Raw genomic sequence first — 28,000 nt, 5'->3', positions numbered from 1 at the left:
ATGAAAAGTCCTGACGCCATGTTTATGAACCAGATAGTCAAATGGCTTGGTCATGTTTTCATTATGACAGTTTACTCTGTAAATGTTTTCCAGTGCAAAAAAAGTCAGATCTTGGTGACGCTACCTGAAAATGCTCAAGACAGCACTTTATACTAACTGAGTACTGAGTAACTGAGAAAAACTGTAATGTTAGAAATGTGATTAATTCTCTGGTACTTCCACATGAAATGCACAGCGGCGGACCAAGCAGAAGGTGGTGACTGACTTTGCAACAGTGAGTAAGGGTCAATCTGCAGGAGCCAAACCCAGAGCTGCTCTGAGACAGGTCCTGTTCAGCCAGGGAGTGTCTGAGAAGAACCCGGCGTCTGAGGTATTATGTTGTCTCCGACTCATCACACTACATGCTGACTTGGTAGAAACAGATTCAGACTTGCTCTAACCGTCTTCGCCCACTCAAACAACGGAAAAACTGCAGCTCTACTTGTTCTGCTTTGCTGGCATACTTTAACATGTGACATTGACCGCAAGCGTTCACAACAACTGTTAATGATCGCTTCTAAGAACTAACTGATTCATTATGATATCGGAGTGCCCCATTTTTTCTCCCTGACCTCTGTGTTTTTTCTTCCTCTGCCTTCTTATTTCTGTCCTTTTAGGAGCGAGGTCAGCTGGATGTGTTGAAGCAGGAGCTGGGGGCCTACGCTGTGCCTGTCAATCTGAAGTGGAGGTGGAAAGAGGAAAGTCAGGGAGCCACGCTGGAGAAGAACTGGACAGATTTAGTGCACTCTCATTCAGTATGAAACATTAAAGTATAACTCAACAGTATTTTATGTTTCTCTTACTGTCAACAAATTCCAGGAAAACACCAAAACCAACAAGAAATTGGCCCTACTAAACACAAGTTTATTCCTCTGCGCTATAGAGTAAAATTTTTGTTCAAAGCTTTAAAAAAACACATGAAAAAGCCACGTTGTTGTACTGAGTAATAGTTTACTTTGAGTCAATCACACATACACATACAGAAGTCCTGAGAAGCAAGTGAGGAAAAAACATTTTGGAGATCTATTTTCTCAGTCTGATCTCAATTGTTTTCTCTCTGGTGTCTCACTGAAGAACAGGTGAAACAAAAGGATAATCTTTCTAAATTCCTGATAATGTAACAAATACATTTGTTGTGGTAATATTAACTTTGGCCACAAGATGCTGAAGTTACCCATCTTCCAAATAGAACTAAAAGCATCCATGTTTTCTTTCAGGTGACTTTTAATGTCTTCATGCAATCTAATGTTACACTACTGTATGTACATTGTGTTTAGAGTGCACGGAGAACTTAAAACTCACCTGAAGGAAAACGTGGATGCTTTAAATTCTTTGAACACAGATTAGAGATAACTTCAGACCTTTGTGGCCAAAATAAGTATTATTACAACAACAAGCATAAAAGAAGAAAAAGCTGAAAAAATGTCACCAACTGACAACTTTTTTTCACCTTTTTTCACAGATTAAAAAAATATATTTCAGAATTTTTTTCTGGCAAAAAAATATTTTTCCCCCCAATTGTTTCATAGAGGAAAGAACAATCTAAGGAACATATGGCAAAACCTTTTTGTCATACTATGCTGCTGCTGTTAATACTGTATCATATGCACAGTCAGAAGTGTGCAACAAATGCACTATAAACTCCATATTTCACATTTTTGAGTATAGAAGTAAATTTGCATGACCTGTTTTTAAAGACTTATGTCAAGAAATGAATGGGTCTTAAAGCTCGAGACAAGCTGGGAAAAGCAGGAAAGAATTGAAAGATTTTCAGTGGATTTGTTGACAATGAGAAAAAATATATCCTCTGAATGCTTTCCTGTCTATAAAATACCTGCTCATTATGTACAGTCATGGAAAAAAATATTAGACCATTGTTTTCTTCAATTTCTTGTAGCTCATAAGAGTTTAATTTAAGAGCTGATATCTAACCATTTTCCATGGTTTTCTTGATAATGATTTTGTTTTTTTTTAATCAAGAAAACCATCGACAATGTCTAGATATCAGCTCTTAAATTAAACTCTTATGAGCTATTTTTGTTGTTATCATTGTATTTTTCCAAACAAATGTACCTTTAGTTGTACCAGGCATTAAATGAACAAGAAAGCAAGGAGAAAACAAGGGTGGTAATTTTTTCCATGACTGTGCATTTGACACATCCCTGAAGCATCTGTAATGATCATCTCCTTCTCCTCCTCTTCTGTCTCATCAGACAATGTCTAAGATGCAGAGACACCAGCAGGAGGCGCTGTGGGAGTTTGTCCACACTGAACTCACCTACATCAACAAGCTCATTATCATCAAAGACGTAACATGTCATTCTCTACATTTACATACAGTATTGATGTTTATGTGTGGCATGTCAGAGCTGAAAAGGGTTTTTCCACAGGATGTTTAATGAAGCTTTTTCTGCCTTTCACAGTTGGTTATTGCAGCTCTTGTCAACCTGCACCAGCATGGATTTCTCCTGGAGGTCAGTCTGCAGAGCATGCAGCCTCATCTACTCTGGAAACACACAAACACTTTATATGCAGGCTGATTTTCCACACTGTTCTGCATACCATTGACATACATTAACTGCCACAACAAGAACATCCGGTCGAGCTGACACAGAATAAAACACAAGTGGAAAAAAATAGCACAGCAACACATTTCCATCTAGAAGACGGAAAATGTCAATAGTTAGATTTTAACACTATGTTTTTTAATTAGTCTTGACTTCCTGCTGTGACAGGTGACACCTGAGCTGCTTTTCTCCAACCTTACCTCCATCCTCACCGCACACCAGCTCTTCTGGCAGGAGGTGATATATCCCATGTTAGAGGAAGTCCGGAGGACAGGCATGCCCTTTGACCCCATGATGTTAGAGGCTGGCTGCCTACAGGTATGGACTCACAGTTTGCAAGATACATTACAAACCTGTCAGAGATGTGCTTCAGCCTGTCAGCAGCACATTTACCCACATACTTTACATACAGTTAGTATGGTGTTGAAGTATTTGACTTGATTATTTCAATTTTATGCCACTACACTACATTTCAGAGGGAAATAATGTACTTTTATCTACACTACATTCATCTGACAGTGAAAGTTATCAGTAACTTTGCAGATTTAGATTCCCAGGAACCCATTTATGCTTGTAAATGATAGTAGATTGTCACAAAATAAAGAAAACTATGCCACTTAGTGCTTTAATTAGCTCAAATTGAACCAGCTACAACATTAAAAGGATCAGTAAAAGCAATCCAGTAACAGAATATGTAATGATATAACTCCAAAACAGCCATTCAACTGCATATTGAGCACTTAATAAAATACGTTTTGCACTCTTAAAGCAGTTTTTTCCTGCAATTCTTTTTTGATTGATAAATAGAAACTATAAGTGGACATCTAACAATGGTACAGTCCTCATCCGACAAAATCACTTAACAGTTCATGTCAATACTGTTACTTTGATTTACCCCAGTCTATTGTTATTTATGCATGATTTCCTTTTTATTTATATTTAAATCTATATACACATATCTTTAAGTATTAGTCGATCCTCACAGATTTTATTTAGATTTTTTTTCTTTGTTTTTTTTCTTGTCTGGTATTTGTTGAGCATTTTGTTGTCTGGTTTTCTATGATTTGGTTTTGTGTTATTACAATTTTAAATTTAAACAACTTCCTAAAAAAGTCCTAAAAAAACATCAAAATCGAAGCATCAGAACTAGAGATTTAATAATAATAATACATTTTATTTATACAGTGCTTTACAAAGTACTCAAAGACGCTTTACAGTTAAAACAAAGTGAAAATGGAATTTCAAATAAAAACAAAAAATTGAAAATCAACAGGTCATACATTAAAATCAGTTTTTTTTTCTTTTTCCCCCGTACATTCTCACTCCTTCTGCATTACATTATTTATTTAACATACACAGTAGGAGTTGGTGGATTTCCTCTTCAAGTCAGAGTTTTAACACCTTCACTTGTTGTTTAGAAAAAATGCCTCTGGCACACTTATAAAAATAAAAAAGAATTTCGAAATAAAAGTAATAGATTTTGTCTTATTGCCATAATCATCCTGTTCTTTCTGTCCTTAGTTCCCAGAGCGCTTCTCCTCCTATCAGCATTACTGCTGGGAGGAGGAAAACAACCTGGAGTTCACACGCAGGCAGATGGAGAGTAACCCACATTTCCTCACTTATGTCCAGGTACACTCTGCAGCAGAATATGCACGTCATACACACAAACACTCATGCATGTGAGGATGAAAGCTCGCATACATGTTCTGCATTACTCTCCCACACAAACCCCATTATTACCATCCAGTGCACCTGAATGGAACTTGTGCAATGACTAACTGTTGTGTATTAACAGTGATGCTGTGTGGTTTGTGACGTTTTCATAACCTTGTGGGCAACCTGTCAATGAGCAACCACTTGTCACACAGACATTTCCTCCCAGTGATTCAGACTTAACAGAGCCTTAAAGTATTTGTTGTTCTTAGAACTGAGTGCAGGACATTTATGGGGTAAATGACTGCAAGGGTGCAGGCGTGTCCCGCAGCCAGTAATAGAAGTAACTGAGTACATTCACTCAAGTACTGTACTTAAGTTCATCTTTGAGATACTTGTACTTTACTTGAGTATTTGTATTTTATGTAACTTTATACTTCTACTTCACTACATTTTGAGGCAAATATTGTACTTTTTACATTACATTACATGTAATTTGACACTTTTGTCCAAAGTCCTTACAATGAGTGCATTCAACCTGAAGGCACTAGCCTTAGACCACAGGAATCAAGTAAGTACATAACTTTAAGAAACATGTGTAATCGTTACAGGAGTGCTATACGCTGAAGAGGAAGAGCTTTTTTTTTTTTTTTTAATTAGGCGAAGGGAAGATATATAGCTGTTGAGGTCCTGATGTCGGTGGGGAGCTCGATCCACCCTTTGGGTGCCAGGACAGAGAAAAGTCTGAAAGTGGTTTTGAGACGAGTAGACCCACGCAGGTGGGAGTCGCCAGCTGTTTGGCTGATGCAGATCGGAGAGGACGGGCAGGAGTGTAGAGTTTGACAAGGTCCTGGATGTAAGCAGGGCCTGAGCCATTTGCAGCGGAGTACGCCAGAGCTAGAGTCAGTTTTTGCTCGACTTCATTCAGCTGACAGCTTTAGTTACTTTTCTGATCAACATTTAACATGAAAACGTGATCAATACAAAATGATTATGCATTTTTTTAATTAATAAAACCACATAACAGCATATGAAGTTGTTAAAATACACCCTATCTGGACAACAGTAAAATGCTGCTCACAAAAATGCATCATTACAACTAATCTGATAGTATATTAATTAATAATAAAATAATAATAATATTATTAATATAATAATAATATAATAATAATATTAATATATTTATATATAACAATCTGAGTGGGTCCATTCTGCATAACAACTACTTTTACTTTTGTACTTTAACTACATTTTGATGCTGATACTTCTGTAGTTTTACTTCAGTACGTTTTAAATGCAGGACTTTTACTTGTAGTGGAGTAATTTCACAGTGTAGTATTATTACTTTTACCTAAGTAAAGGAACTGGTTACTTCTTCCTGCCAGCAGCAGTTACACAAATCAGACCAAAAAGCAGGAATTCTGACAGTATTTTGATATAAACATGGTACACTGCAAACAACAGTCCAATCTTGTGTACCACTGTTTGTTTAACACTTTATTTCTCACTTGGCAACCTGTGTAGGAGGTGATATTCTTTTGTTTAACAGTTACAGAGACACTTTACCAGGAAATGGTTCTTGGTGGGCGTCAAAGGGTCTGCTCATCAAAATCTAACAAAACAAAAACATCTCGCTTAGTCCTTGTGGGGGTTTCGTTTTGGTAGATATGGTTTAATATGTCGAGGCTTTTAAATATCAGTCTTCTGCCATCACTTCACTACTGTGGAGGAAAAAATTATTTCTCTGTTCACCAGGGTAATCCACAAACCTCTATGTTAGTTCATTGGTTACTATTTTATATAAAAAAAGGTGAAAACTCTCCACATTAAGGATTGGTGATAAACCAGCATAACTTGGACTTTGTTTAAGGAGAGATAAGTTCATATTAAGTTGTTTAAATGTTATTGTCCAATGCTTTGAGAAGCACAAATAAAAAAATAAAAAATGGGTTACTGTAACATAATTTTGGGCAAACACAACATATTAAATTCATACTTTTAAAATATTGATTAATTCATGGTTGCAAGCCACGATGGAAAATAACTAGTTCTAACCTAAAGCGCTGACTCGAGATGTTGCTCTTGTGTTTTCGCCCTGTGCAGTGGGTGGAAACTCACCCTCAGTGTGAGCGGATGCGTCTCGGGGACATGCAGGCCAAACCCCATCAGAGGATCACAAAGTACCCTCTGCTGCTCAAAGCCGTGCTGAAAACCACCCAGGATCCTCCCCTGCAGCACACACTCAGAGGCATGGTGAGAAACATTTAATAAATAGTGAAAGCAGAAATCTCATCCGTCAACATATTAATGCTTCTTGTACAATAATTACCCATACGGTTTCCCTATTGTTATAGTCTCAAACCCACGTCAAAGGATATCTTATAAAAGCTATATAGACATTATTAGCTTATATCATAATATGTTGGTGTCTTGAAATAAATATATTGAGGGGAATGGCTGCTATTAAATACAATTTCTTAAATGTTAAAAGTGTTCATTTTTACCCCATAAATACAATGGTCTCTGTGTTTGGTTTTAGTAGAACTCAAAGGTAACATAAAACCATGAAAATGAAAGCTCAATTATGTGATTGGTGGAAAATGAATTTAATTTAAGCTTCTGACTTCTAGATAATTGTACAACTTATCTAGTAATTCAAGGTTTCGCACAGTACTGAGAACCTATAGAGTACATTTTGGACAGGAATAGCAAGTTGTCATCAACAAAAAGGCGAATCTTCACTTCTGTTGCAGTGGCTGCAACGCCTTCAATATCTAAATGTAATATTATCGCTGCTGCAGGAGCTTCTAGGATAGTACAAAAAGCGCAATTTAACTAAAAGCCTCATAAGCTGCACCATTTGTCACTAATTTTGCTTTAGGTGTTGTGTAGAAAAACTAAAGCATAGAAAATTGACTCCAGCCCAAACCTGTTAAATATGTTAAAATATTATCTAAAACCTAGGTATTGATGAATCAGCTTTCGTAAAAATATTTTTAGAAACTAAAATGTGAATTAAGGAGTGAAATATGACGTTTGGTAAAAAAATGACCAATTCTGTTCAATTCAGCGCAAATTATTTGCCCCACTAACCATCTTCTTCTTGCTCCTCTCCAGTTGTCCAGTGTAAACAGTTTTCTGGAGAGCATCAATGACTACCTGAAGCTAAAAGATGAGGAACTGGCTCTCACTATCTCTGCTCAGAGGGTAGAAGGATACGAGGTGGAGGTCATAAATGAAGAGATCGACAAGGTAAAATATAATTGTTTTTTTCCCCTAACAACACTGAACATTATAGATTGTTTTATCCGAATAAACTTATATTCTATAATGTGTTTTGCTATGTTTGAAAGCATGTCCGAGAGATCTGCCGGTTTGACCTAACATGCCCAATCAGGGGAGTCCGCCCTGAAGTCGTACGTAAGCTGCTGCTGGAGGAGAACTTAAAGATTCGGGGAAGGAAAGACAGCAAGGTGAGCAGAGCCACAGTCAGTTACAGTACATTTACATCTGTCGCTTCAGAGCATCCTTGTCACTCATTTTATGACTTTCTTGTTGCACATTTTCCGATACAGCTGGAGGTGGTGGCTCTACTTTTCTCAGATGTACTTCTAATGACCAAAGTCCAGAAGAAAGGAGAGCGACTGAAGGTAGTTCGACCTCCTCTGGCCCTGGACAGAACGTATTGCATAGCACTGAAAGATGGCTGTGAGTAACACTCCAGATACAGTCATGGAAAAAATTATTAGACCATTGTTTTCTCTAATTTCTTGTTCGTATTAATGCCTGGTACAACTAAAGGTACATTTGTTTGGACAAATATAATGATAACAACAAAAATAGCTGATAAGACTTTATTTTAAGAGCTGATATATTGACATTTTCCATGGTTTTCTTGATAATAACCAAAATCATTATCAAGAAAACCATGGAAAATGGCTAGATATCAGCTCTCAAATTAAACTTTTATGAGCTATTTTTATTGTTATCATTATATTTGTCCAAACAAATGTACCATTAGTTGTACCAGGCATTAATACGAACAAGAAATTAGAGAAAACAAGGGTGGTCTAATATATTTTTTCCATGACTGTACAAGACAGTTGGATTCTGTATAAATATATCATAGATCCAATAATCACTCCTCGTCCTCTCTCAGGTTCATTTGTTCTGGTGGAGGTGGGTGAGCTTCAGAGCGCTATGAATGTCTACATATTTGCAGCCAGCACTTCAGAAAGCTGCTCCACATGGGTCTCCACCATCCTCCAGGCAAAGGTACAAACTGATCAGAAATTTCAAAATTATCACTATCATATCAAATCTTTTGAAATGATAGTGTTCTAAATGGTTGCCATTGTGAAAATGCAATTCTTCCAGATATCTCCAAAATGTCCAACTTTTTAATATCAAATCAAAGCGTGGATTTTTCTATGGTGTTCCTCAATGTCTTGTGGTGTTTTTGACCATTGTGTTGTCAAAAATTGGTCAATTTAGCACCAGAATTTATTGTGTAACAAATGGTATCTTTATGGAAACTTTAAAAGGTGCCTACATATTAATGACGAGAAGAATTTGACACACAGTACTGAGCTGCATCTCTAAATAATCTCCAGCTTTTAAATGATGTACTCCACTTATATGTGGCATCTACTGTTGACCTGCTATCTGCCCCTAAATATCACCTTTTCACCCAAAACAAAAAATTGGTTTTATGAGGGTCTTAATGCAACATGTTACTGCCACCAGCCTGGATGCAGAGTCTTGGTCTTGTAATATGAAAGAGGATTACAAATAAAATACTAACATAATTTTATCTTCATCTTGTGGTTGGTCAGGAAACACTGAGGAACCTGAGACAGACAGAGAACAACAGACAGCTGGAGAACTGGAGAACCCAGCAGCAGGAGGCCAAACCTGCCCCAGAAACCAAGACGGACGACATGGAGACAGAAGAGCAACCTTTTTCGCAACCAAGACGAGAGACTTTTGTGGATGAACTTACTGAGATATTTATTATCCCCCAATCAATAAATGGGATGTTAGCATCTAATGAAGCTGAGGAACAATCTGCAGATGATGTGGCCACAAACAATCCTGTGCCGTCTTTTTGGCACTCGCAGCCCGCTGACAGTAAACGTAGATCAGTGAATAAGGGCTCTGCTCGGCGGCAACAAGCAGTCAGAGACCATGAATGGATAGAATTGGGAGTGAGAAGAGAAGAAGTCAGGTTCCACACAGAAGAAGAAGAGAGAATGGGTGGATCTCTGATGGCAACGGGGCAAAGGGGGATGTGGAACCACAGGGTTCAATCTGCTCCTAATCTGGAGCAGAGTTTTGCAGTTGATCCATTAAGATACAACACATCTGGACCGAATTATTTGTTATATCCAGATGTTGACTACCCAATGGACAAAGACAGCACTATTTATTACCAACCAGCAGCATCCAGGGAGAGGCCCGAGCTTTTAAGACCACCAGGAGACTCAGATTCTCAGTTTGTGAACCAGGACGACAGGAGAAATTCCTACAGCCAGTCTGGAGACATGGAGACATCTCCAGAGGTTTGGGGTTGCTCTAAAAATTTGAGGTCACCCGGGCTGCGGAGGAGGAGGCCAGTCAATACCCAGGGCCCCTCTACTAGACAGTTCCCGCAGGGCTCGGGACAGATCTGGTCTGCTTCAAACAGCCACTCTTTCTCCAACCCAAACAGCAACCTGAAGAGAAACTCACATCCTTCTAGCTCAGATTCTCACCGGGTGCTAAAGCTGGGCTCCCTGAAGCCGAACCAAGGCATGTTTTGGAACATGCAGGAGAGAGTCTCTCCAGACCCCCAAACATTGTCTGAATCTGAGCTTCCTGATTTTAACTACAACAGAGCAAAAACCAAAAGGAGCGCCTCCATTCCTAACATCATTCCTATCACTGAAGGAGGCCGTGGACCTCATCTGCACTCCAGCAGTCTTTACACGTTACCCCGAGCAGAGGACGTCTCAAGACATAGACCAAACGGACACACCTCGCCTCTGCTGGGTCTTTTGGAACGAGCCAAAGAGAGAGATGGATTAAAAAGGGACAGGAAAATGACCAATTTGAGGACAAAGTATCCTCCTTCTTCCCCCTCGTTTTCCACCACGCCGTCACCCTCGCCGTCGGCCAGTGATGGAGACAGAGAGACGGAGTGGGAGGAGGAGGTGGAGCTGATGAGACACAGAGCCCTCACAGTGAGTAAAGGATGGAAGGAGCAGCTGGTGGACGGAGATGAAGATGACAAGAGGAACAGGTTGGTTGGACAAAGTGTCCTTTACTTTCACATGTTTTTCATGGTTTGACTGATAAACATGTTGCTGAGATTTTTTATGGATTTAATTTTTTTTTTAAAGATAATTTAATTAATATCAGAAAGAATAAAGGAAACAAAAAGTAAAAAACAAAAAGCAAGACAGGTCCCAACAAATGACATATGGATAACATACTGCCACTACAAAACAAACACTAATAAACTTATAATCTAATAATAAAAATATATTTCCAAGATAGCTCTGGCGTAGTCCAGGAGTCCACCAAGCAATAAATACAATTGACCAATTAATTAAATGTCAATTTGTTAAAAAAACAACAAAGTGAAACACATACTGAAAGAACCATGACATAGTCACTAATTGTGAAACTTAAGCTTTAAAAGTACATCAAGAATTTCCCCAATGTCAGAGAAAAAATGTAAATATCACGTTATTCATAAAATTGACAAATGACTGAATGTGGCAGATTATTTGATCTTCCTTATAAGGATATGACTTTAGTCGTCTCACTCTCTGTGCCTCAAAACAGATTAACTGAACACACTGACACTGTACTCTGTATACATTTTTCAAAAGCAGTTTTAAAAACATTATTATTATTATTATTATTATTATTATTATTATTATCACTATTATTTTTTAAATTTGTATTATCATTATCATCATTGTTATCATGATCATTATTGTTATAATAATATTAATAATAATAATAATAATATTATGATTATTATTATCATCATAGCTATTCTTATTATCATAATTGTCATTATGATTATTATTATTATTATAATTATTATTATTATTATTATCCAGCTGTGGAAGAACGCACACTGCACTTTTTAGATACTTTATGTAACAAAGTTAACAATACAGATAAAATATTTGTTTGTTGATAGAAAGAAAAGAAAATAATACCAAGAATTATCTTCTACTTCCATAAAAAGGAGCTGCAAAGTGCCTTAAAATGTAATAAAATAAGATATACGACAAGAAATACTACAAGCAAAACAAACATAATATAAAAAGCTACAATCTATATTTCCTTCCCCCTTTGTTATAATTAAGTGCATTCCCCTGGGAAATATAATTTCATACTGTCAGATCTCTACTACTGAAATCAGTTATCAGTACTCAGTAGGCTGGTAATGTTCTCTGAGAATGGAAACATAAAATTACCCAGGTTTTTTATGTTTCAAACCACAAACCACAACAGTCTGCATGCCTACATCCTAATTATCATATTTGATATCTCATCGAATATTTGCTTAATAAAGGCTTTTTATTATTTTAAATTCAGGATTGTTTACACCAGAAGCTCCACAGGACTCTTCAATTTGACACTTTTTAACAGCCTATTTTATTATTTTCTAGTAAGTTATTTACTTATGCTTTACAATATATTAATAATAGCATAATTTAAGCTCTTTTTATATTTTAGTGAGCTCATAATTTCCCATAATTTTATATTTTTTAACACAATGTGTCACATATTAATCACATATGTGCATGCCATGTTTTCATAATTTAATGCCACAGTTTAAGGCGTCTTAAACAGCATTTCACACAGTTTGAGTTACCCAGTTTGAGGTAGAGTGGCAGCATTAGACAGTAAAGTACATTCACAGTTAATTTTATAAAATAATAAATTCTGGCTTCCTGTTTCCATCTCTCTAGTGTTGTCTTGATGGATGGAGTAAATGTGGACTGGTCGGGTTGGTGCCTTTATGATGATGAAGTCTTGGACCACTTACACCCCGGAGGCGACAGGTTTCTTGAGGGCTTCAGCCGATCTTTGGCCTCCTGGGATATCCACGGACATCCAGAACAAGAAGATGGAGAGTACAGTCAGGTGTAGCTCTGACCCCTGTAGTCACTGAGTGGATATAAAGGTGGACTAAAAACCAACAGCCAACCACCATGCAAACTCAAAATTCAGTCTGTGAATGTGAACTACAGAGGGCCACATTAAAGGACGGAAAGGCTTTTTTTTAAATGAAAAGCTGATGCACACAAAAGAGGGAAAAAACCTCTTTTCAGTAGATAAAAAATGTCTAGTTTTCCATTGACACAAAGGTCTTCAGTCTGAATGTATAGCCATTTATGATTCTGTAATTATTGCAAAATAATGTAATATATTTTTTTAGAATAATGCATTAACATGTGGTCCGTGTTTTGTATAAATATTATTAAATATTATTTTTTATAAATACCTGTAGATATTATTTATATCTGATCTATTTTCCCTCTCATTGACCTGCAAGTTTCAGATTGTACATAGTGAAACAAATAAACCAGATTGTTTTCTATTTTTTTATCTAATTTTATTCTCAATAGATATACATGGAAACAAATGTTAACATACAGTAGAATAATAATAAAAAAGACACAACTCAAACAACAGGATATTACAAAACATTTCAGATTAAACAAACTGCTACAACGTCTGCTCTGAAAATATTGTATTTACAAAACTTGTGCAAACAAAAGTCTCCCAACATATTGTAGATATGAAGAAGATAGATCTCATTTCAGTTTAGCTCTGTGAGATCTCTCTTGCGATGTTTCTGGTCTGCTTGGTTTCTTTCTCTCTCCTCCCGCTCGTTGGAGACGGTATGAACAATTGTCTCCAGTGCAGGGTACTGAAAGATCCTTTTTCTCTGTGGAAAAAGAGGTGCAAAATTATTTAATTTTGTATGTATTAATCCACACATATATTTATCACAAAAACAAGCAATTCATATGTTTTAATCTTTTTTTTAGAGAAATTTGTTAATGAGATTACATCATTTCTTTCCAGTGAAACTTATGCAAAGCATTTTCTGGAATCAAGTGACTTATCTTGAAACAAAGATTTTTGCATCTTTCATGGAAAAACACAAGTGAGACGTGCTGTGAGCTATAGATCCTTACCCTTTGGTGGTTCTTGTACATCTGAGCCAAAACTAGCAGCAGAACAAGGAGGAGACAGCTGAGACCGATCACTGCAGGGGTGTTATGTGAGTGACCTGAAGGTTTTTGTCCACTCAGACCACCTGAGGGGAAAAACAACACAAAAACAGTCAGATAAAGGCGCAATATGAGATTTTCCATGGGCATAAATCCAGTGTGCTGCATTATATTTATCAAATAAAAATCAACTTACTCATCACTTGAATGTTGTGCGTTATATTTCCCAAAACGCCCCTTTTCCCGTAGAAACGGCATGTCCATTCACCCCGATTCTCCTCAGACTTTGTGCTTATAGTCAGAGTCTTCCCCTTCTGGATGGACCCGATTGACTGGGTGCCATTGAGGTCATAGACCACATGAACCCACTCATAGTCGGTGACCTCGCTCGGGTCGGTCAGTTGGCAGGTCAGAGTCACAGAGCCTGATTTCTCTGATGGGATGCTGCTGTCAACTGAGAGAAAAACAAGACAATTAGATATATTGTTGAGGACAAAAGAGCAATACTGAAGCTTAAACTGAATCCATGTGAGCTTACTTTTGGCCACGACAAGCTGCATAACTCGAGACAACCGCTGTCCTTCTACGCCGCCAGAGCATCTGTACTTGCCCTCATCCTTAATATCGACCTCTTTCAAACCGGCAGACTTATCGAAGGCGACCTGAGAGAACGTTGATGGTGGAGAGAAAGAGGCAGGAAGGCGACCGGGAGCAGGTTTAAAAAGAAACCCAGGTTTTAGCTTCTCCCAGACTGGATTAGAGGGAATCAAACTGGGGGAGAACATGCAGGGGAGAGCGACTGCAGATCCCACAGCGGCGTACACTTTGGTGTTGTCTTTGGACGGGCGGATGATTCCTGTGAGAGAAAAGGAGTGAATAATGAGAAAAAATATGCACCAAACTGCTTCATTTCTGGAGATATTTTCATTTTTGACATCTTTGATTCTTAAATCTTACCCTTCACAGTCAGTGCAGCAGAAGCTCGCCCCTCTTCGCCCTTGTAGCTCACCACGCAGGTCCACTTTCCTGTCAGTCTCACACTTGCCTTTTCTCTCACGACATGCTTTGCGATATCGCTTTTTGGTGCCATTCCAGCCGGAGTGAATGTGCTGTTGTTCAGCGTCCACTCCACAGACGCTCCCTGAGGCCACGGAGTCACATCACAGCTGATGGAGACATCATTCCCCCATATGGGAACCGCTGGAGAGACGGACACTGTAAAGGACACAGGCGAGGGTGAGATTACTGACATATTTTACAGCTAATTTCTGATACAGATTTGTTGAGTCAGGAAATTGTATATTATGTAACTAATTTATAAGTGTTAAAAAAGTTATTCACTAATTTGTGGAATTATTGAGTGTCCTTGCATGGTCAATCTGTGCTTTAAAGAGTAAAGTAAATGTTTTTGTCCCAGGGGGATTTTTTCTCTAGGAATTAAAGTGCTTGTGTATTTATTGCACATTGTTCTTTTGCACTATGGCTTAGCATTAAAGTTCAGCAGCTCAATGGACGCTGGAACAAATAATAGATTCAAGCAGTTTGATCTGCACTTCAGCAGGCGGACTGTTCTTCAGATAGCAGAATTGTATCAGTGTCTGATTGATTTGAATATTCTGCACTGATTTAACAAGTTCATTGAGTGGCACCAGTGCGTACAGTAAAGAAAACTACCTAAAAACTTTAAATGAAGTCATAAGATCTGGGATTTCAAGGCTGCATATACGTTTCTTACCTTTAATGACTCTGAGTATGATCTGGTTTTCAGTGACCTGGTTTCCCTGCTCCACCTTGCAGTTGTAAACTCCTCCATCCTCCTCTCTCACATGATTGATTTGCAGACTGAAATCTCCTCTATCAAACTTCGAGTGGGGGCATTGGACGCGTTGGACTCCTTTTGGTGACCAGCGAGCGCCCCAGTACTGCAGACCGGTCTTCTCCTTTCTCCAAACAGTGCTGTGGATGGAAGGTGTCACAAACAAGACAGAGTCGTCAGCATACAGATAGATGTTTGAAGGTGAAGGAGGGATGGTGAAGGATGGGATTAGAGGGAAAACCAAAAACTTGTCTTACCCTTTGTTGACTTGACTCCAGATGATGTAAGGGATAGAGGAGGACAAAGGGTTGCATTTACAGGGTAGTACAGCCTGGGAGCCTGCTTCAGCAAACACCTCAGTTTGCTCACACTGAGCCCCTGGGGAAGAAAGAAAAAATCATATTAAAAAAAATCTGTGTATCTCCAATCCATTTTTTTTTAAATGGGGGTGAAAATCATATATTTACCTGTCACGAAAAAGGTAATCCCTGCAAACACAAAAATCTCCAGCAGCATCTTTTTGTTGCTTTTTCCAAATTTGTTTGTTAAAATGTTTTCACAAATTTCTGCAATCTCTTGAACCTCCACCTGCTCTAGTTTCCACTTCCGACACTCTGTCTTTCTTTGCTTGGTGCGCTCGCTGATGTGTTTTTGTGCGCTAGGTCCATGAGGTTTATATACGAGCCCGTGGGTGCAGTTAGAGGAGGAGTGTTTGGTAGTTCCTCGGCTGATCATGTGACTTCAGCTACAAGCCAAGCTTTGTGATGCGGTCTGTCTTTGTCAGCCTGGAAACTCTTAGACAGAGATGTAAACAGGGAGACCCACTTCCTCCCACGGATTCTCTCTTCTTCTTAATTCTCTCGCTTTCTTCACATCAAACAAACTGCGTAACAGTATGTGACTTTATAGCTGCAAGAAAAAGATTGCCAAAGACACAAGTACATGTACAGTAACATCTACAATAAGACATACTGTATTTGTACTTTAAATAAAGTTCCTAGGATTGCTTTCATGTCAAATTAGCTGATTGCTTCTTAAATAAATACTGACTACTAACTAAAATAATTCTCCACACTGTTGTGTATATCACTTGTTTACAAATGACTTCATTCGCATTCAAGGAAGATCTTGTTGTTGCTTTGAAACCGAAATGGCAAAACTGCGAACTCCACCTTGTCACTCCTCTTCCGTCACTGCCAGTCACTTGCGTTTACAACCACTGGTTAATTCATAATCATCACCAGCGTTATGAGAATGAGGCCTTTCAGTAATATGATCTGATGGATACTCATGATAGTGAATCATCACCTCCTTTCTCGCTTCTTTGTTTTCCTTTTCGTCAACTCTATCTCTGCAGTAGAAAACAGGCCTACACTGCCCGTCAAATGTTAGTTTGACAGCAGAGATTTCAGGATTAAATGTAATAAGTTGTAAACAGTTTGGTTGGAAAAAAAATACGTTAACTAGATTTGATCTGACTGGCAAAACTTAACTCTTAAAGTACTAATACCACACTGAAAAAATGCTCCACTGCAAGTAAAGCTCCTGCATTCAAAACCTTATTTAAGTAAAAGTGTGTAAGTATTATCAGCAGAATGTAAGAGAGTAAAATAATAACTGTGCAGTTACATGTTCACTGTCAGTGTATTACAATCATATATGATGTTTTTGGATTAATATTACTGTTGCATTAATGTGTGTGTTGCTTCTCCTGTTGTAGATATTGTGTTAATTTTAACTCCTTTATTCTCTTTTGGGTAGTTTAATCTACAACAATGCATCATATTCTGTAAGACTATCATATGTTTGTAGGGTCTTTGTCCTGTGAGAACCATGTTTACCATGTAGCCTCTTCTCATCTTTGTGACGATGTGTTTCCCAGCTGATCCAAGAGGTTTTTAAAAGAGTTTTAATAATGTATTTAGCTTAAAAAGATAGGTGGAGTAGTAGAATCTACTCATCAGCTATCAGACAAACGTTGTGGAGTAAAAAGTCCAATATTTGCTTCTGAGATGTAGTGCAGTAGAAGTATAAAGGTGAATGAGAAGGAAATACAAAAAAAAAAGTTAAAGTGCTTCCAGTTTGTATTTATTTTATTTGGAGACAAAAAACAACAAAAACAAAGAAGAAAAAAAGTTTGATTTTGATTAAATAATCTTATCTATCTATAAAGCAAGAAGTGTGTGTGTGTGTGTGTGTGTGTGTGTGTGTGTCTAGGGCATATCCGCTGACCGTTAGTCAGACTGACCTCAAATTTTGTATGTGGGTTGCGCATGGCACGAAGGTGTGCATCCTAGATTTTGAAGATTTTTGAATACATTTTTCTAAATATCATTATTTATGTAGGACGTGTTGCGGCATTGCACTGTTTCCGATCGGACGCCTTTTAGGGGAGCTCCCATTGTGTGATAGGCCTACACCTGGTCAGTAACACAATTCACTCTGGATTTATATCCTGACTCATCTCATCTGTAAGTCTATTTAGCCATCTATCTTTCTGAGTTTTAAAGTGAGCTACAAGGTTCAATTTTCCAATGATATATGAATAGTTTCCAGCGAATATCAATGTTCAATGTGAATGTGCTTATGAAAAGTAAGTGTTTTATGGAGTTGCAGACGTTGTAGTGGTCTGCATGTAATGTACGAATACATACTTCCTACAAACACTGCACTAGTTTAGCTTAAAAAGCAGAAGAATCTTCTCAATCATCAGCTGTCAGGCAAAAGTCTTGGAGTAAAAAGTCCAATGATTGCTTCTGAGAGGTAGTGCAGTCGAAGTATAAAGGTGGATGAAATGGAAATACAAAAAAAAGTGCTTCCAGTTTATATTTATTTTATCTAGAGACAAGACATATAAATAATATGACATAAAATGAACAGCTTTCATTGAATTATATTCATATATTAGAGCTCATTTTCCAGCTGATTTTGCATTTTTCAGCAAAGAAATTTGTAGGAATTTGAAAAATTGTAACTTAAAATGTTTTGGAAAACCTGCTGTATGTTAAAAAAAAGCACAGCTAGATAGATCGCAGTCGAGATAGACAGACAGAGAGAGAGATAGATTATCACACAGATGGATAGATACACCTGAGAATATGTGGGTGAAACCACAGAGCTGTTTTTCTTCATCTTCTGGAGACTTTTTCCCTGGTTACCACCATGTGACTGCTGGGTGAGTGATACTGTAAGTCTTGCATAAGTCTCAGTTCTTTTCATCTCATCCACCCAGAACTTCCTCTTCACGTCAAACACATTTAAATCAATGTCATATTTATTTTCTTCTATGGCTCCAGATTGGTGTTTTCTCACAAAAACACAAAGTTCAAACTGTGTGTGTGAAGCTCGGTGTTGGGGGCATGTGTGCATCACGCTCTGTGAGGTGGTCTTTCCTACAGCTGCTGTTTAGTCACTTCCACTGTATCTGAATATGAGCTGAAGGTACTTTGAAGGAAAGTGCCCCTCACATGGAAACATGCTTGAGGGAATGCAGATGGTTATGTTAATAAGGATGAGCTGGAAAATAGTCAAATCAGCTTGCTTCTGTAGAATTTCAGCGTGTGAGTAGTTTGTTCCTGTGTCTCATGATGTATTAGATCTGCTCTGGCCACAGAGACAGCTTTTATTTTTAATTTGGCATCAGCATTAATCTTAACTAAAATCTTCAGACTGTCTGACTTATTGTAAACACTGCTGTGGCTTAATTTCAATAACTGATGTGATTAAATCACATATGTGTAGGTGATGAAATATAAAGTTCCGTTGAGCTTTACTGGCAGAGGAAGCAGATAAAAAATGCTGCTCTGCTGAGAAATTTTTAATATTGTGTTAAGTCAGCATTTTCTTTAGCGCTGGGAAGCTTGAGATGGAAACATGACTGTGTATCTGTGATGCAAAACCTCGCTGCATGACAGGTGCATTTGGTGAAAAACACTTTTATTAACTCTTCAACAGATGCTTCATCTTCTGCACATATAAATGCATGTGTACTGTAATTTGTATTGTGCATATTTTTCTGTGGAGCCAAAGTATCTCAGCAATGTGTTTTCTCTGCACAGGCTATTTCAGTATGCTTGCTTAAGTTCAAGTTGAATGGAATCTAATGTTTAATAATGTTTTGTCTGCATGGTTTGAATTTCCACACTCACTGCCGCCTAGTAATAATGAAATTAAGACAAAGATCAGTTTTGCTGCGCTTGTTTCTTTGAAAATGGCAAAATATTCCACCCAGATCTTAACAACAGTAAGACTGAAAGTATCATTCTGTGTGTGTGTGTGTGTGTGTGTGTGTGTGTGTTTGTGTGTATGTATGAAGGGAGAAAGAGGAAACAACAGTCTGGATGTCTGCAGGATTTCATGTTTTCATTCCAGCTAAAAGGATTAACATCTGATCTCACTAAATGCATATACATACTATAATATGGTAGGTTTTTTAAAGTAATTTTGGACATACTGCAAAATGATATTTAAATTTTTTTTGACATACTATAGGACAAACTACACTATGGCTGTGTTTTGACCACATTTTTTGACATACCATTATATGTTATTTTTATTTGTGGACATAATAGTATGGTGTGTTTTCTCTTCTGACTAAATGCCAATATAAACCACATACATTACAGAGTGTGTTAAAAACTGCTCCGGACATCACCAGGATGAAGCTGCCATCCATGGACGACCTCTGCACCAGCAGTATAACAGGATTTATGAGGATGACTCCAGCCACAAACTGTTCTCTCTTCTCTGTAATGGCTGTAAATATGACAAAAAGTACTTGAAAACATGAAAACTTGCTCTTTTATGACATGCTATATTCTGACTTCCTCAGCGGCACACATTTTTGGCATACTTTAAAATGACATGTTTTATGACATTTTTATATTTCTACATATCTATTTTTAACAACATACTATACTATGACTTATTTTCATGATTTTTGACAACATACCAAACTATAACTTATTTTGATATTTTGGATGACAAACTATACTATGACTTATTTGTAATTTTGGACGACATACTTTGACGACTTTTTGGGATTTTGGAAGACATGCTATACTATGACTTTTTTTCATAATTTTTGACGACATACTATACTACGACTATTTTTGACAATTTGAAAAACATACTATACTATGACTTATTTGTGATTTTGGACGACATACAATACTATGACTTTTTTATATTTTGGAAAACATACTATACTATTACTTTTTTGTGATTTTGGACGACATACTAAATTATGACTTATTTTTTATATTTTGGACGGCGTATAATACTATGACTTTTTTTCATAATTTTTGACGACATACTATACTACGACTATTTTTGACAATTTGAAAAACATACTATACTATGACTTATTTGTGATTTTGGACGACATACAATACTATGACTTTTTTTCAATTAAAAAAAAAAAGATATATTATGAGTTTTTTGTGATTTTGGGTGACATTGTTTTCATAATTTTTGATGACATACTATACTATGACTTTTTTATATTTTGGAAAACATACTATACTATTACTTTTTTGTGATTTTGGACGACATACTAAATTATGACTTATTTTTTATATTTTGGACGGCGTATAATACTATGACTTTTTTTCATGATTTTTGATGACATATCAAACTATGACTTTTTTCATGACATTAGATGGCATACTATACTTTGACTTTTTATGCCATTTTGCACGACACACTATACTATGATTCTTTTTAATGAAATCATATGACATACTATACTATGACTTTTTTTATATATATATTTTGAACGACACAGACAGCATGCTCTTTGATGACATACTATACTTTGAAATTGTTGTCATTTTTGGATGACATACTATACTAAGTATGCAATAGGCCCATGAAATCCTAACAAATAACAATGGCTTGTTCAAAAATTACAAGATTTAAGAGAGAAATTAAGTCATTATTGAAAAAATCTTATCAAATAGTCAAAAAATACTATGTCATAAAAATGTAATTAAAAGTCATAGAATAGTTTGATGAAAAATGACTCAAAAATGGTCATAGTGTAGTATGTCCCAAAATAAAAGAAAATGAAAAATGGCACACTATAATATGTTGAAAAATGTAAAAAGTATATCCAAAAATATTTTAAAAATACCATACCTACAGACTATGATTGGGCCATTTTAAGCATTTTTTATCATTTTGGGGAAAAAAATCATAGTATAGCATGGTGTCCAAATCATGGAAAATGTTATAGTATGGTATGTCATCCAAAATGCTGCCATGTTTTCTGCACAATGTTACACAATATATAAATGTGTAAAAAGTTGTGTATTTTTGAATGTATTGTCAAATTAAGTGTTAGATTTATTATACATAAGGTGACGGTGCATTAAATTGCATCTCACCTGTGTTCACAACACTACAAATAAGTAAGCACTGTGAGAATAAACTGTGTGAATAAAGAATGAAGGATTTTTTGTTTAGGACAAGTTATTGTAGATTAGGTAGTTAATCATGCTTCAAACGGTGAACCTCATGTTGACTACCTTGCTCTCAGCTTCTCCAGAAGCCTTCTCTTTCTTTGTCTCTTTGAGGTGCATATAAGGGACTGGACAATCCGCCATGATCAGAGAAAGACAGCTTTCAAAATGTTTTAACCCTTGATGGTGATCAAAATTACAACCTCACACATTTAAATTCTCAAAGCAGTTTTCTAACTGCCTGAATTTCATTAGCTCCTTTGTCACAACAATGCCAACAACAACAACAACAACAAAAACAACAACAACAACATCAACAGTAAAGAATGGGTTTGCCAAGACTATGTCAATTTCAACTTGTGGATTCTGAATTTACAACAACAGTAATGAGGGAGAAACTCATAAATAGTATATAATATATGTATATACTTTAACATTAATGAAAACTCGGACAGCTCTCAGCCTGCGCATTCACCCATTAGGTTACAATTCGTCGAAGAACCCCTTTTTGATTTTGTGTGATAATGATCTTTTAATTATTTTTAATGATCCACCATGCATTTTTTAATGGTTAATACAAGCATAATTATGGGGCCCTCCACACATCTGCACCCAGTAGCCCAATACCCTTTTTTCCGCTGCCCTATGCTCCTGTGTTCCTGAATATAGGCCACAAAGACTGAGCCTGTGTCAGGTAAATAACACGTCTTGGGTCACTTAAATATTTTGTCACACTTACTTTTTTTTAAATGAGTTTAGCTATTTTTAACTCAAATAAGTAACGGCAGTTTTCCATTAATGTTCCTATTGTTGAACGTTGTCATACTGTTAAAATAATCGCCTATGTCATTTTTTTGTCAAAATTGTTTTGTTTTTTTGCCTAAATCATCTCCCCATGACGCCGGCCAACTATGGTAAAATCGCCTACACCCTCAGTTGATCAGATCATGTGATTTTACCCCTTTAATGGCCTATGTCAAGTGTGTGACTTAAGCTGATTTATTATGCCTAAGTCAAAATAAAAAATGTGAGATAGGCAATTTTTTTAACATGCTTATGTGACTTAAGCATGATATGGTAACACTTTATTTTGAAGGTGTCTACATAAGAGTGACATGAGCATGTCATAAACATGACATGGGATGTGTCATGAACATTAATGACACTTTGAAGTAACATTAATGCTCATGGTACTTGTCATGTTTCTGGTATGCTTGTGTAGACACCTTCAAATGAAGTGTTACCATATCTTGCTTAAATCACAAAGGCATGTTCAAAAAATTGCCGAAGTCATTTTTTTCTCTTAAGTTACATAATTTACACAGTGTTATTACTATACCAATAGCCATCCTTTGTTGCATCCAAAATTACTGAGGTGATGATATTGTCCTGCTGTATCAATACCTCCCTCTACTGGGTGAAAAATAAAGTGCAGGCAGCTTCAGACGGTTGTTCATGCGCAGCTCTAACGACAATACGGTAGCGGCGCTATGCATTGTGGGACACAGAGTAAGATGGAAGCGACCACTAAGAGCATGTTGAAGCCTCAATAACATACATGTTTAGGTGTTATATCGCAACAGAAGGCCCTAACTTATGCTTCCTTGTCGTAATAAAGAACGATTTAACGTTAAGCGGGACAAGTTCGTAGCGGGACGTTTAAACTGGTAACGTTAATGTTCGTAATTCTGAATTTAGTGTAGCTAAAGTGCTAGCGGCTAAGGGTCAATGTTAAGACAGTCAAAAACCTAACGTTGTGTTTGATTGAAAACATAGATAATAAGAGTCGAAAAGACACTTTAGCTGAGTTTACAGAATGCCTTTAATGTGAAGTTGATATGTATTGTTTTATTACAGAAAACATGTCTGTTCTGGGAGGTTTACTGAAGGCTGGAGCGTCCTTCTGTCAGTCTGCTGGGACTCTGCTCCACACAGCCAGGACCATTTCTACTGGTGAGCTGGAGCCTGAAGCAGTGTTTTTGTGTCTGTACTGCATTTGTTAATTCTTTTGATAAATATGCATATACTAGATAAGTTAGATCTTACAACAGCTCAACAAACAGACCACATAAGGACCCAAAACTAGGACAAATACACCATGAATCAGAATTAGAACCCTATTTGCAGCTACAGTCATGGAAGAAATTATTAGACCACACTTGTTTTCTTCAATTTCTTGTTCATTTTAATGCCTGGTGCAACTACTACTACTACAACTTTGGACAAATATAATGATAACAACCATAATAGCTCATAAGAGTTTAATTTAAGAGCTGATATCTAGCCATTTTCCATGTTTTTTTAAAAAAAAAAGTTTCTGGTTATTGTCAAGAAAAACATGGGAAATGGCTAGATATTAGCTCATAAATTGAAGTCTTTTGAGTTATAATTATATTTGTCCAGACAAATATACTTTAGTTGCACCAGATATTAAAATGAACAAGAAATTGAAGAAAACAAGTGTGGTCTAATATTTTTTACAATGACTGTGTAAACAAATAGAGAAAAGATTTATATACAACCAGAGGTCAGTGTATTTACATGTACTTCCTTGTTAATGTGTATTATTTTACTCAATTGGTAGTAAAAATGCTTATTACAGTTCCTTGAGGATTAGGTGGTGTTTTAAAAGTGTTTGTTTTATCTGAAGAACAGTCCTATACCAGAATATTAACACTTTACAGGGATACTAAACAGAAAAAGCAGCACACACTCATATTTGACAATTACTATTTAGTATTTTTTACTTGAAAAATGTACTTAAACGATTGATACATTTTTAAAAATTGTGATTAATTTCACGTTGATTGATCAATAGGGGCTTAACAATCCATAGATCTTATTCAATGCATTGATTTAATGATCAAAGATGCAACTTCAGTAATAAAATTGACACATATGTTTGCTGCTTTTTATTTAAATATAACAGATTTGGTTTATTTGGCATATGTTCATGTCTCATATCAATCACAGGCCCTTAAATTGACTTTAATTGAAGCTAAATCTTATTATGGCAGAAATTGCCTGAAAACATCATATCCCTCTCCAAAGAACGCCTATGATATTGTATTGTGATTTACACCGATACTAAGCAATTAATCTCCTCATTGTTGCAATCTAAATGTAGTACATTTGCTTAAGGTTCTGAAGACTAACATGAAACTACGTGCTTTCTTCAGGAACATGCTGTCAGATCAGGATGCACTCCATCCCTCCGCTGAAGGTGGTGGACAGGTGGACAGAGAAGAGGAGCATGTATGGAGTTTATGATAACATAGGCATCTTAGGTAAGTGTCCTCAGCAGCTTAGAGCATTTTTAAGATGGTGAAATCAAGACAGTTTTTGTTTGACCGTCTCAGCACATTCTAAAACCTTCAGGATGTCATATTTATCTATGGATTCAGAAGATTTTCTTGTGATTATTTTACTGATTAAGTTTGCTTGTTAAAAACTAAAGCTCCGTGTGAGGTCATGATTTTTAAAAATTGAATTGAGAATCTGTGACTTTGCTTAGTCTTAGTACACTCTAATCAGCTGCAGAATATGTCTTCAGGAGACAGTTTGAAAATATAAATTATGTAAACACTAAATGCAAAACAAATCAAACATCCTGGCTCAGATGGTGTCATGCTGAGTTTTCTGATCTGCTTACTTTGTGTCTGCAGGAGACTTTAAAGCTCATCCCAAAGACATCATCAGAGCTCCCTGCTGGTTGAAGGGTTTCAGAGGCAACGAAATGCAGCGTCTAACTAGAAAGAAGAAGATGGTGGGAGACAGAATGATGACCCTGGAAAAGCACAACTTGGATAAGAGGATCAAATTCCTCTACAGACGCTACAACCGCACTGGCAAACACCGCTAACATGGAACAAACCAAGCTGGGAAATCCATCTGACCAGACAATAAGGACTTTCAGGAGTCTAGCTGTGTGATTTCATACTATCAAAGTCCTGTATGTTGTCATTTTTTTCCTAAGTCATCATGTTTATATAAACAGAAAATGTGTGCATTTCAGAACGGCATTCTTCCTGTACTTCTGTTTAGTCATTGTTTTTTGATTGACTGATTTTCTTGATAAATATAAAATACATCATATAAACCATAGAAGTGGACTGGAAGAGAATCCTTGTTTCATTCCTTCAAACCAACATAAACCTTCTCTGCTCCCAGACAAGCTGGCTGCTTTTACTCTGCTTTAGTAGACAAATACCACGATGTTCTTACCTGAGTGTGTAAGAATAGACAATAAGCTTAAGAGAGATCAAAGATCGGTATTGGAGCATGGGATGAGAGGAACCATTAAAATAATGAAAAACTAGTGAGTTTGCTCCAAAGTCGGTGAGCCAATTTTCAAAGCATTAATTGATACATTTAATCATCTTCTTTCCTCTTTGAGGACATACACACTGGAAACAATTAGTTTTAAAACATGGACATCAATGTGCTGCTCTTCCATAAAGACCTACAATATTTTAGCAACAAAGATGCAGGGATTTGCTTCGATTCAGCCACAGGAGCATCAGTCAGGCCAGGCTCTGATGTACGGTGATGAGGGCTGGCTCCCAGTTCCCACCGAGGTGTTTGATGGGGTTAAAGTCCGAGGCCTCGGCTGGGCAGTCAAGTTCTTTGATGCAAAACTTAGCAAGCTGCTGTGCCTTCTCTTTGTGCACAGGGACATGGTGATGTTGAAGGGTCCAACCCAAAGATGAATCTGAAAAAGATCATTACAAAAAGATAAAAGGGGAAAAAACATTATGTAGCAATCTACAGTCATGGAAAAATGATTAGACCAGCTTTGTTTTCTTCAATTTCTTGTTCATTTTAATGCATGATACAACTAAAAGTACATTTTTTGGACAAATATAATGATAACAGCAAAAATGGCTAATGAGAGTTTAATTTAAGAGCTGATATCTAGACATTTCCATGGTTTCCTTGATAATAACCAAAATCATTCTTAAGAAAACCATGGAAATTGGCTGGATATCAGCTAATGGTCTAAATCTAAATGGTCTAATATTTTTTACATGACTGTATTTGCTGCAAATTGTGCTTATTTTTCTTTTAAATCTCTGCTTATTCTACTGTGAAAGACTGAATACAAGCCGGATTCCCAAAAAAGTTGGGAGTGAAGTTAAACTGTAAAAAAACAATGCAATAATTTGATAATCCTTTTTGTATTCAGTTAAAAACTCAACAATGACAAAATCCTTTATGTTCAAACTAAATTCTTGTAAATATAAACTGAATTTTGAATTTGATTCATTTCTGTTTTTGATTTACACAGTGTCCAAACTTTTTGGGAATAAGGGTTGTCATTTTAGCTCTTCAGACTAGTCGCAACTCATAGACACATGCTACCTGTGAAAAAAAAGGTTATTTAAAGATCTTAAGTTCCTGCAACATTAAGATTTTTCTTAAATGGAAGGAATTGGCCCAGCCCAAAACATGAAAAACAGCCCTACAACTAAAGTACACAAAAGCATGTAGATGAGGATCTGTGATGTTTTCTTTTCCTGAAGATGGTCATATCTCAGTATGTTTTACTTCCTCCAATGGCCCATTGGTCCTGAGACTTTACCCTATTTTTAATGGTGGATTTCAGTCCTTCTACAAATATAAGAGTTGCGACTCCAAATGGAATTAGAGGTTGTAGGCTTAATTATAGTTATAGGAATTAAACAAGCAATTGCAAAAGGAAACATTATATAGGAGCAGGAAAGGGAATTGGGAATAACAGTTGAGTCATCACTCTGCGCCTTAAGACTTAATATAGTATAACATTGCTAAGACACTGAATCAAACCAGGAACTATCTGATGAAAGAACTAAACAGGATTACAAATCTGACCAAACATTAAATGCTCGGCTACAGAAACATTTCACCCAGGATGAGCGCATGTTTGGTCAGATATGTAATCCTGTTTAGTTCTTTGAGAACGTTGGGAGAAAAGACACTGGTAACAGAACGTTTGGATATAAAAGTTCACTATCACTTACTCAGCTAACTTAGTTTACATAATGTCTTTTATAATAACAGCAAGACATTTGCTAAATTTTAGCACAGTCATATCAAAAGTTATCCATCATAAAAGGCATTGTTAGCTAAACACTAGACAATGTGGCATAGTGACTGTGCCAAAGCTCTTGAGTTAGCTCAGCGTCTCCATGGTCAAGGCTAAAGTAACAGCTAACGCTGCTGGGTTTGCTCTGGATG

The 28,000-nt window shown here is 36.7% G+C and overlaps 3 protein-coding genes across 3 annotated transcripts; 2 read left to right on the top strand and 1 right to left on the bottom strand.

Moving 5' to 3' along the window:
* plekhg6 (pleckstrin homology domain containing, family G (with RhoGef domain) member 6) lies at positions 1–12,798 on the top strand. The gene is made up of 14 exons (XM_059339111.1): positions 1–36; positions 236–370; positions 657–794; positions 2,253–2,348; positions 2,463–2,513; positions 2,775–2,924; positions 4,128–4,238; positions 6,366–6,515; positions 7,380–7,514; positions 7,616–7,735; positions 7,838–7,970; positions 8,422–8,537; positions 9,098–10,542; positions 12,236–12,798. The coding sequence occupies exons 1-14, from the start codon at positions 1–3 to the stop codon at positions 12,414–12,416; spliced, it is 2,997 nt and encodes a 998-aa protein (XP_059195094.1). The 3' UTR covers positions 12,417–12,798.
* A 97-nt stretch (positions 12,799–12,895) lies between these two features.
* On the bottom strand, positions 12,896–15,890 carry LOC131976712 (lymphocyte activation gene 3 protein-like). The gene is made up of 8 exons (XM_059339862.1): positions 15,791–15,890; positions 15,581–15,701; positions 15,243–15,463; positions 14,465–14,722; positions 14,046–14,363; positions 13,704–13,961; positions 13,472–13,593; positions 12,896–13,218 (listed from the first exon to the last, which is right to left on the bottom strand). Exons 1-8 carry the CDS (start codon positions 15,837–15,839, stop codon positions 13,090–13,092), a joined length of 1,476 nt encoding a protein of 491 aa, XP_059195845.1. The 5' UTR covers positions 15,840–15,890; the 3' UTR covers positions 12,896–13,089.
* Positions 15,891–23,288: 7,398 nt separating this feature from the next.
* mrpl51 (mitochondrial ribosomal protein L51) lies at positions 23,289–25,902 on the top strand. Its single transcript, XM_059339552.1, has 4 exons — positions 23,289–23,451; positions 23,642–23,737; positions 24,964–25,071; positions 25,450–25,902. Exons 2-4 carry the CDS (start codon positions 23,647–23,649, stop codon positions 25,644–25,646), a joined length of 396 nt encoding a protein of 131 aa, XP_059195535.1. The 5' UTR covers positions 23,289–23,451; positions 23,642–23,646; the 3' UTR covers positions 25,647–25,902.
* The last annotated feature ends 2,098 nt before the right edge of the window (positions 25,903–28,000 follow it).

The sequence above is a fragment of the Centropristis striata genome, chromosome 8 (assembly GCF_030273125.1).
Source record: "Centropristis striata isolate RG_2023a ecotype Rhode Island chromosome 8, C.striata_1.0, whole genome shotgun sequence".
NCBI classification, from domain to species: domain Eukaryota; kingdom Metazoa; phylum Chordata; class Actinopteri; order Perciformes; family Serranidae; genus Centropristis; species Centropristis striata.
Note: the sequence above shows the minus strand (reverse complement) of the source record. Positions and strands in the feature narration are given on the sequence as shown.

What these genes read in the sequence shown, in the direction of transcription:
- plekhg6 (XM_059339111.1), top strand. Translation starts at nt 1, where the DNA reads ATGAAAAGTCCTGACGCCATGTTTATGAACCAGATA. An exon ending in TAGAGGCTGGCTGCCTACAG is followed by an intron (nt 2,925 to 4,127) that starts GTATGGACTCAC and finishes TTCTGTCCTTAG; the next exon opens with TTCCCAGAGCGCTTCTCCTC. An exon ending in CATAGCACTGAAAGATGGCT is followed by an intron (nt 7,971 to 8,421) that starts GTGAGTAACACT and finishes GTCCTCTCTCAG; the next exon opens with GTTCATTTGTTCTGGTGGAG.
- LOC131976712 (XM_059339862.1), bottom strand. Translation starts at nt 15,839, where the DNA reads ATGCTGCTGGAGATTTTTGTGTTTGCAGGGATTACCTTTTTCGTGACA. An exon ending in GATTACCTTTTTCGTGACAG is followed by an intron (nt 15,702 to 15,790) that starts GTAAATATATGA and finishes TTTCTTCCCCAG; the next exon opens with GGGCTCAGTGTGAGCAAACT. An exon ending in CATACTCAGAGTCATTAAAG is followed by an intron (nt 14,723 to 15,242) that starts GTAAGAAACGTA and finishes TGTCCTTTACAG; the next exon opens with TGTCCGTCTCTCCAGCGGTT.
- mrpl51 (XM_059339552.1), top strand. Translation starts at nt 23,647, where the DNA reads ATGTCTGTTCTGGGAGGTTTACTGAAGGCTGGAGCGTCCTTCTGTCAG. An exon ending in AGCCAGGACCATTTCTACTG is followed by an intron (nt 23,738 to 24,963) that starts GTGAGCTGGAGC and finishes TGCTTTCTTCAG; the next exon opens with GAACATGCTGTCAGATCAGG. An exon ending in TGATAACATAGGCATCTTAG is followed by an intron (nt 25,072 to 25,449) that starts GTAAGTGTCCTC and finishes TTGTGTCTGCAG; the next exon opens with GAGACTTTAAAGCTCATCCC.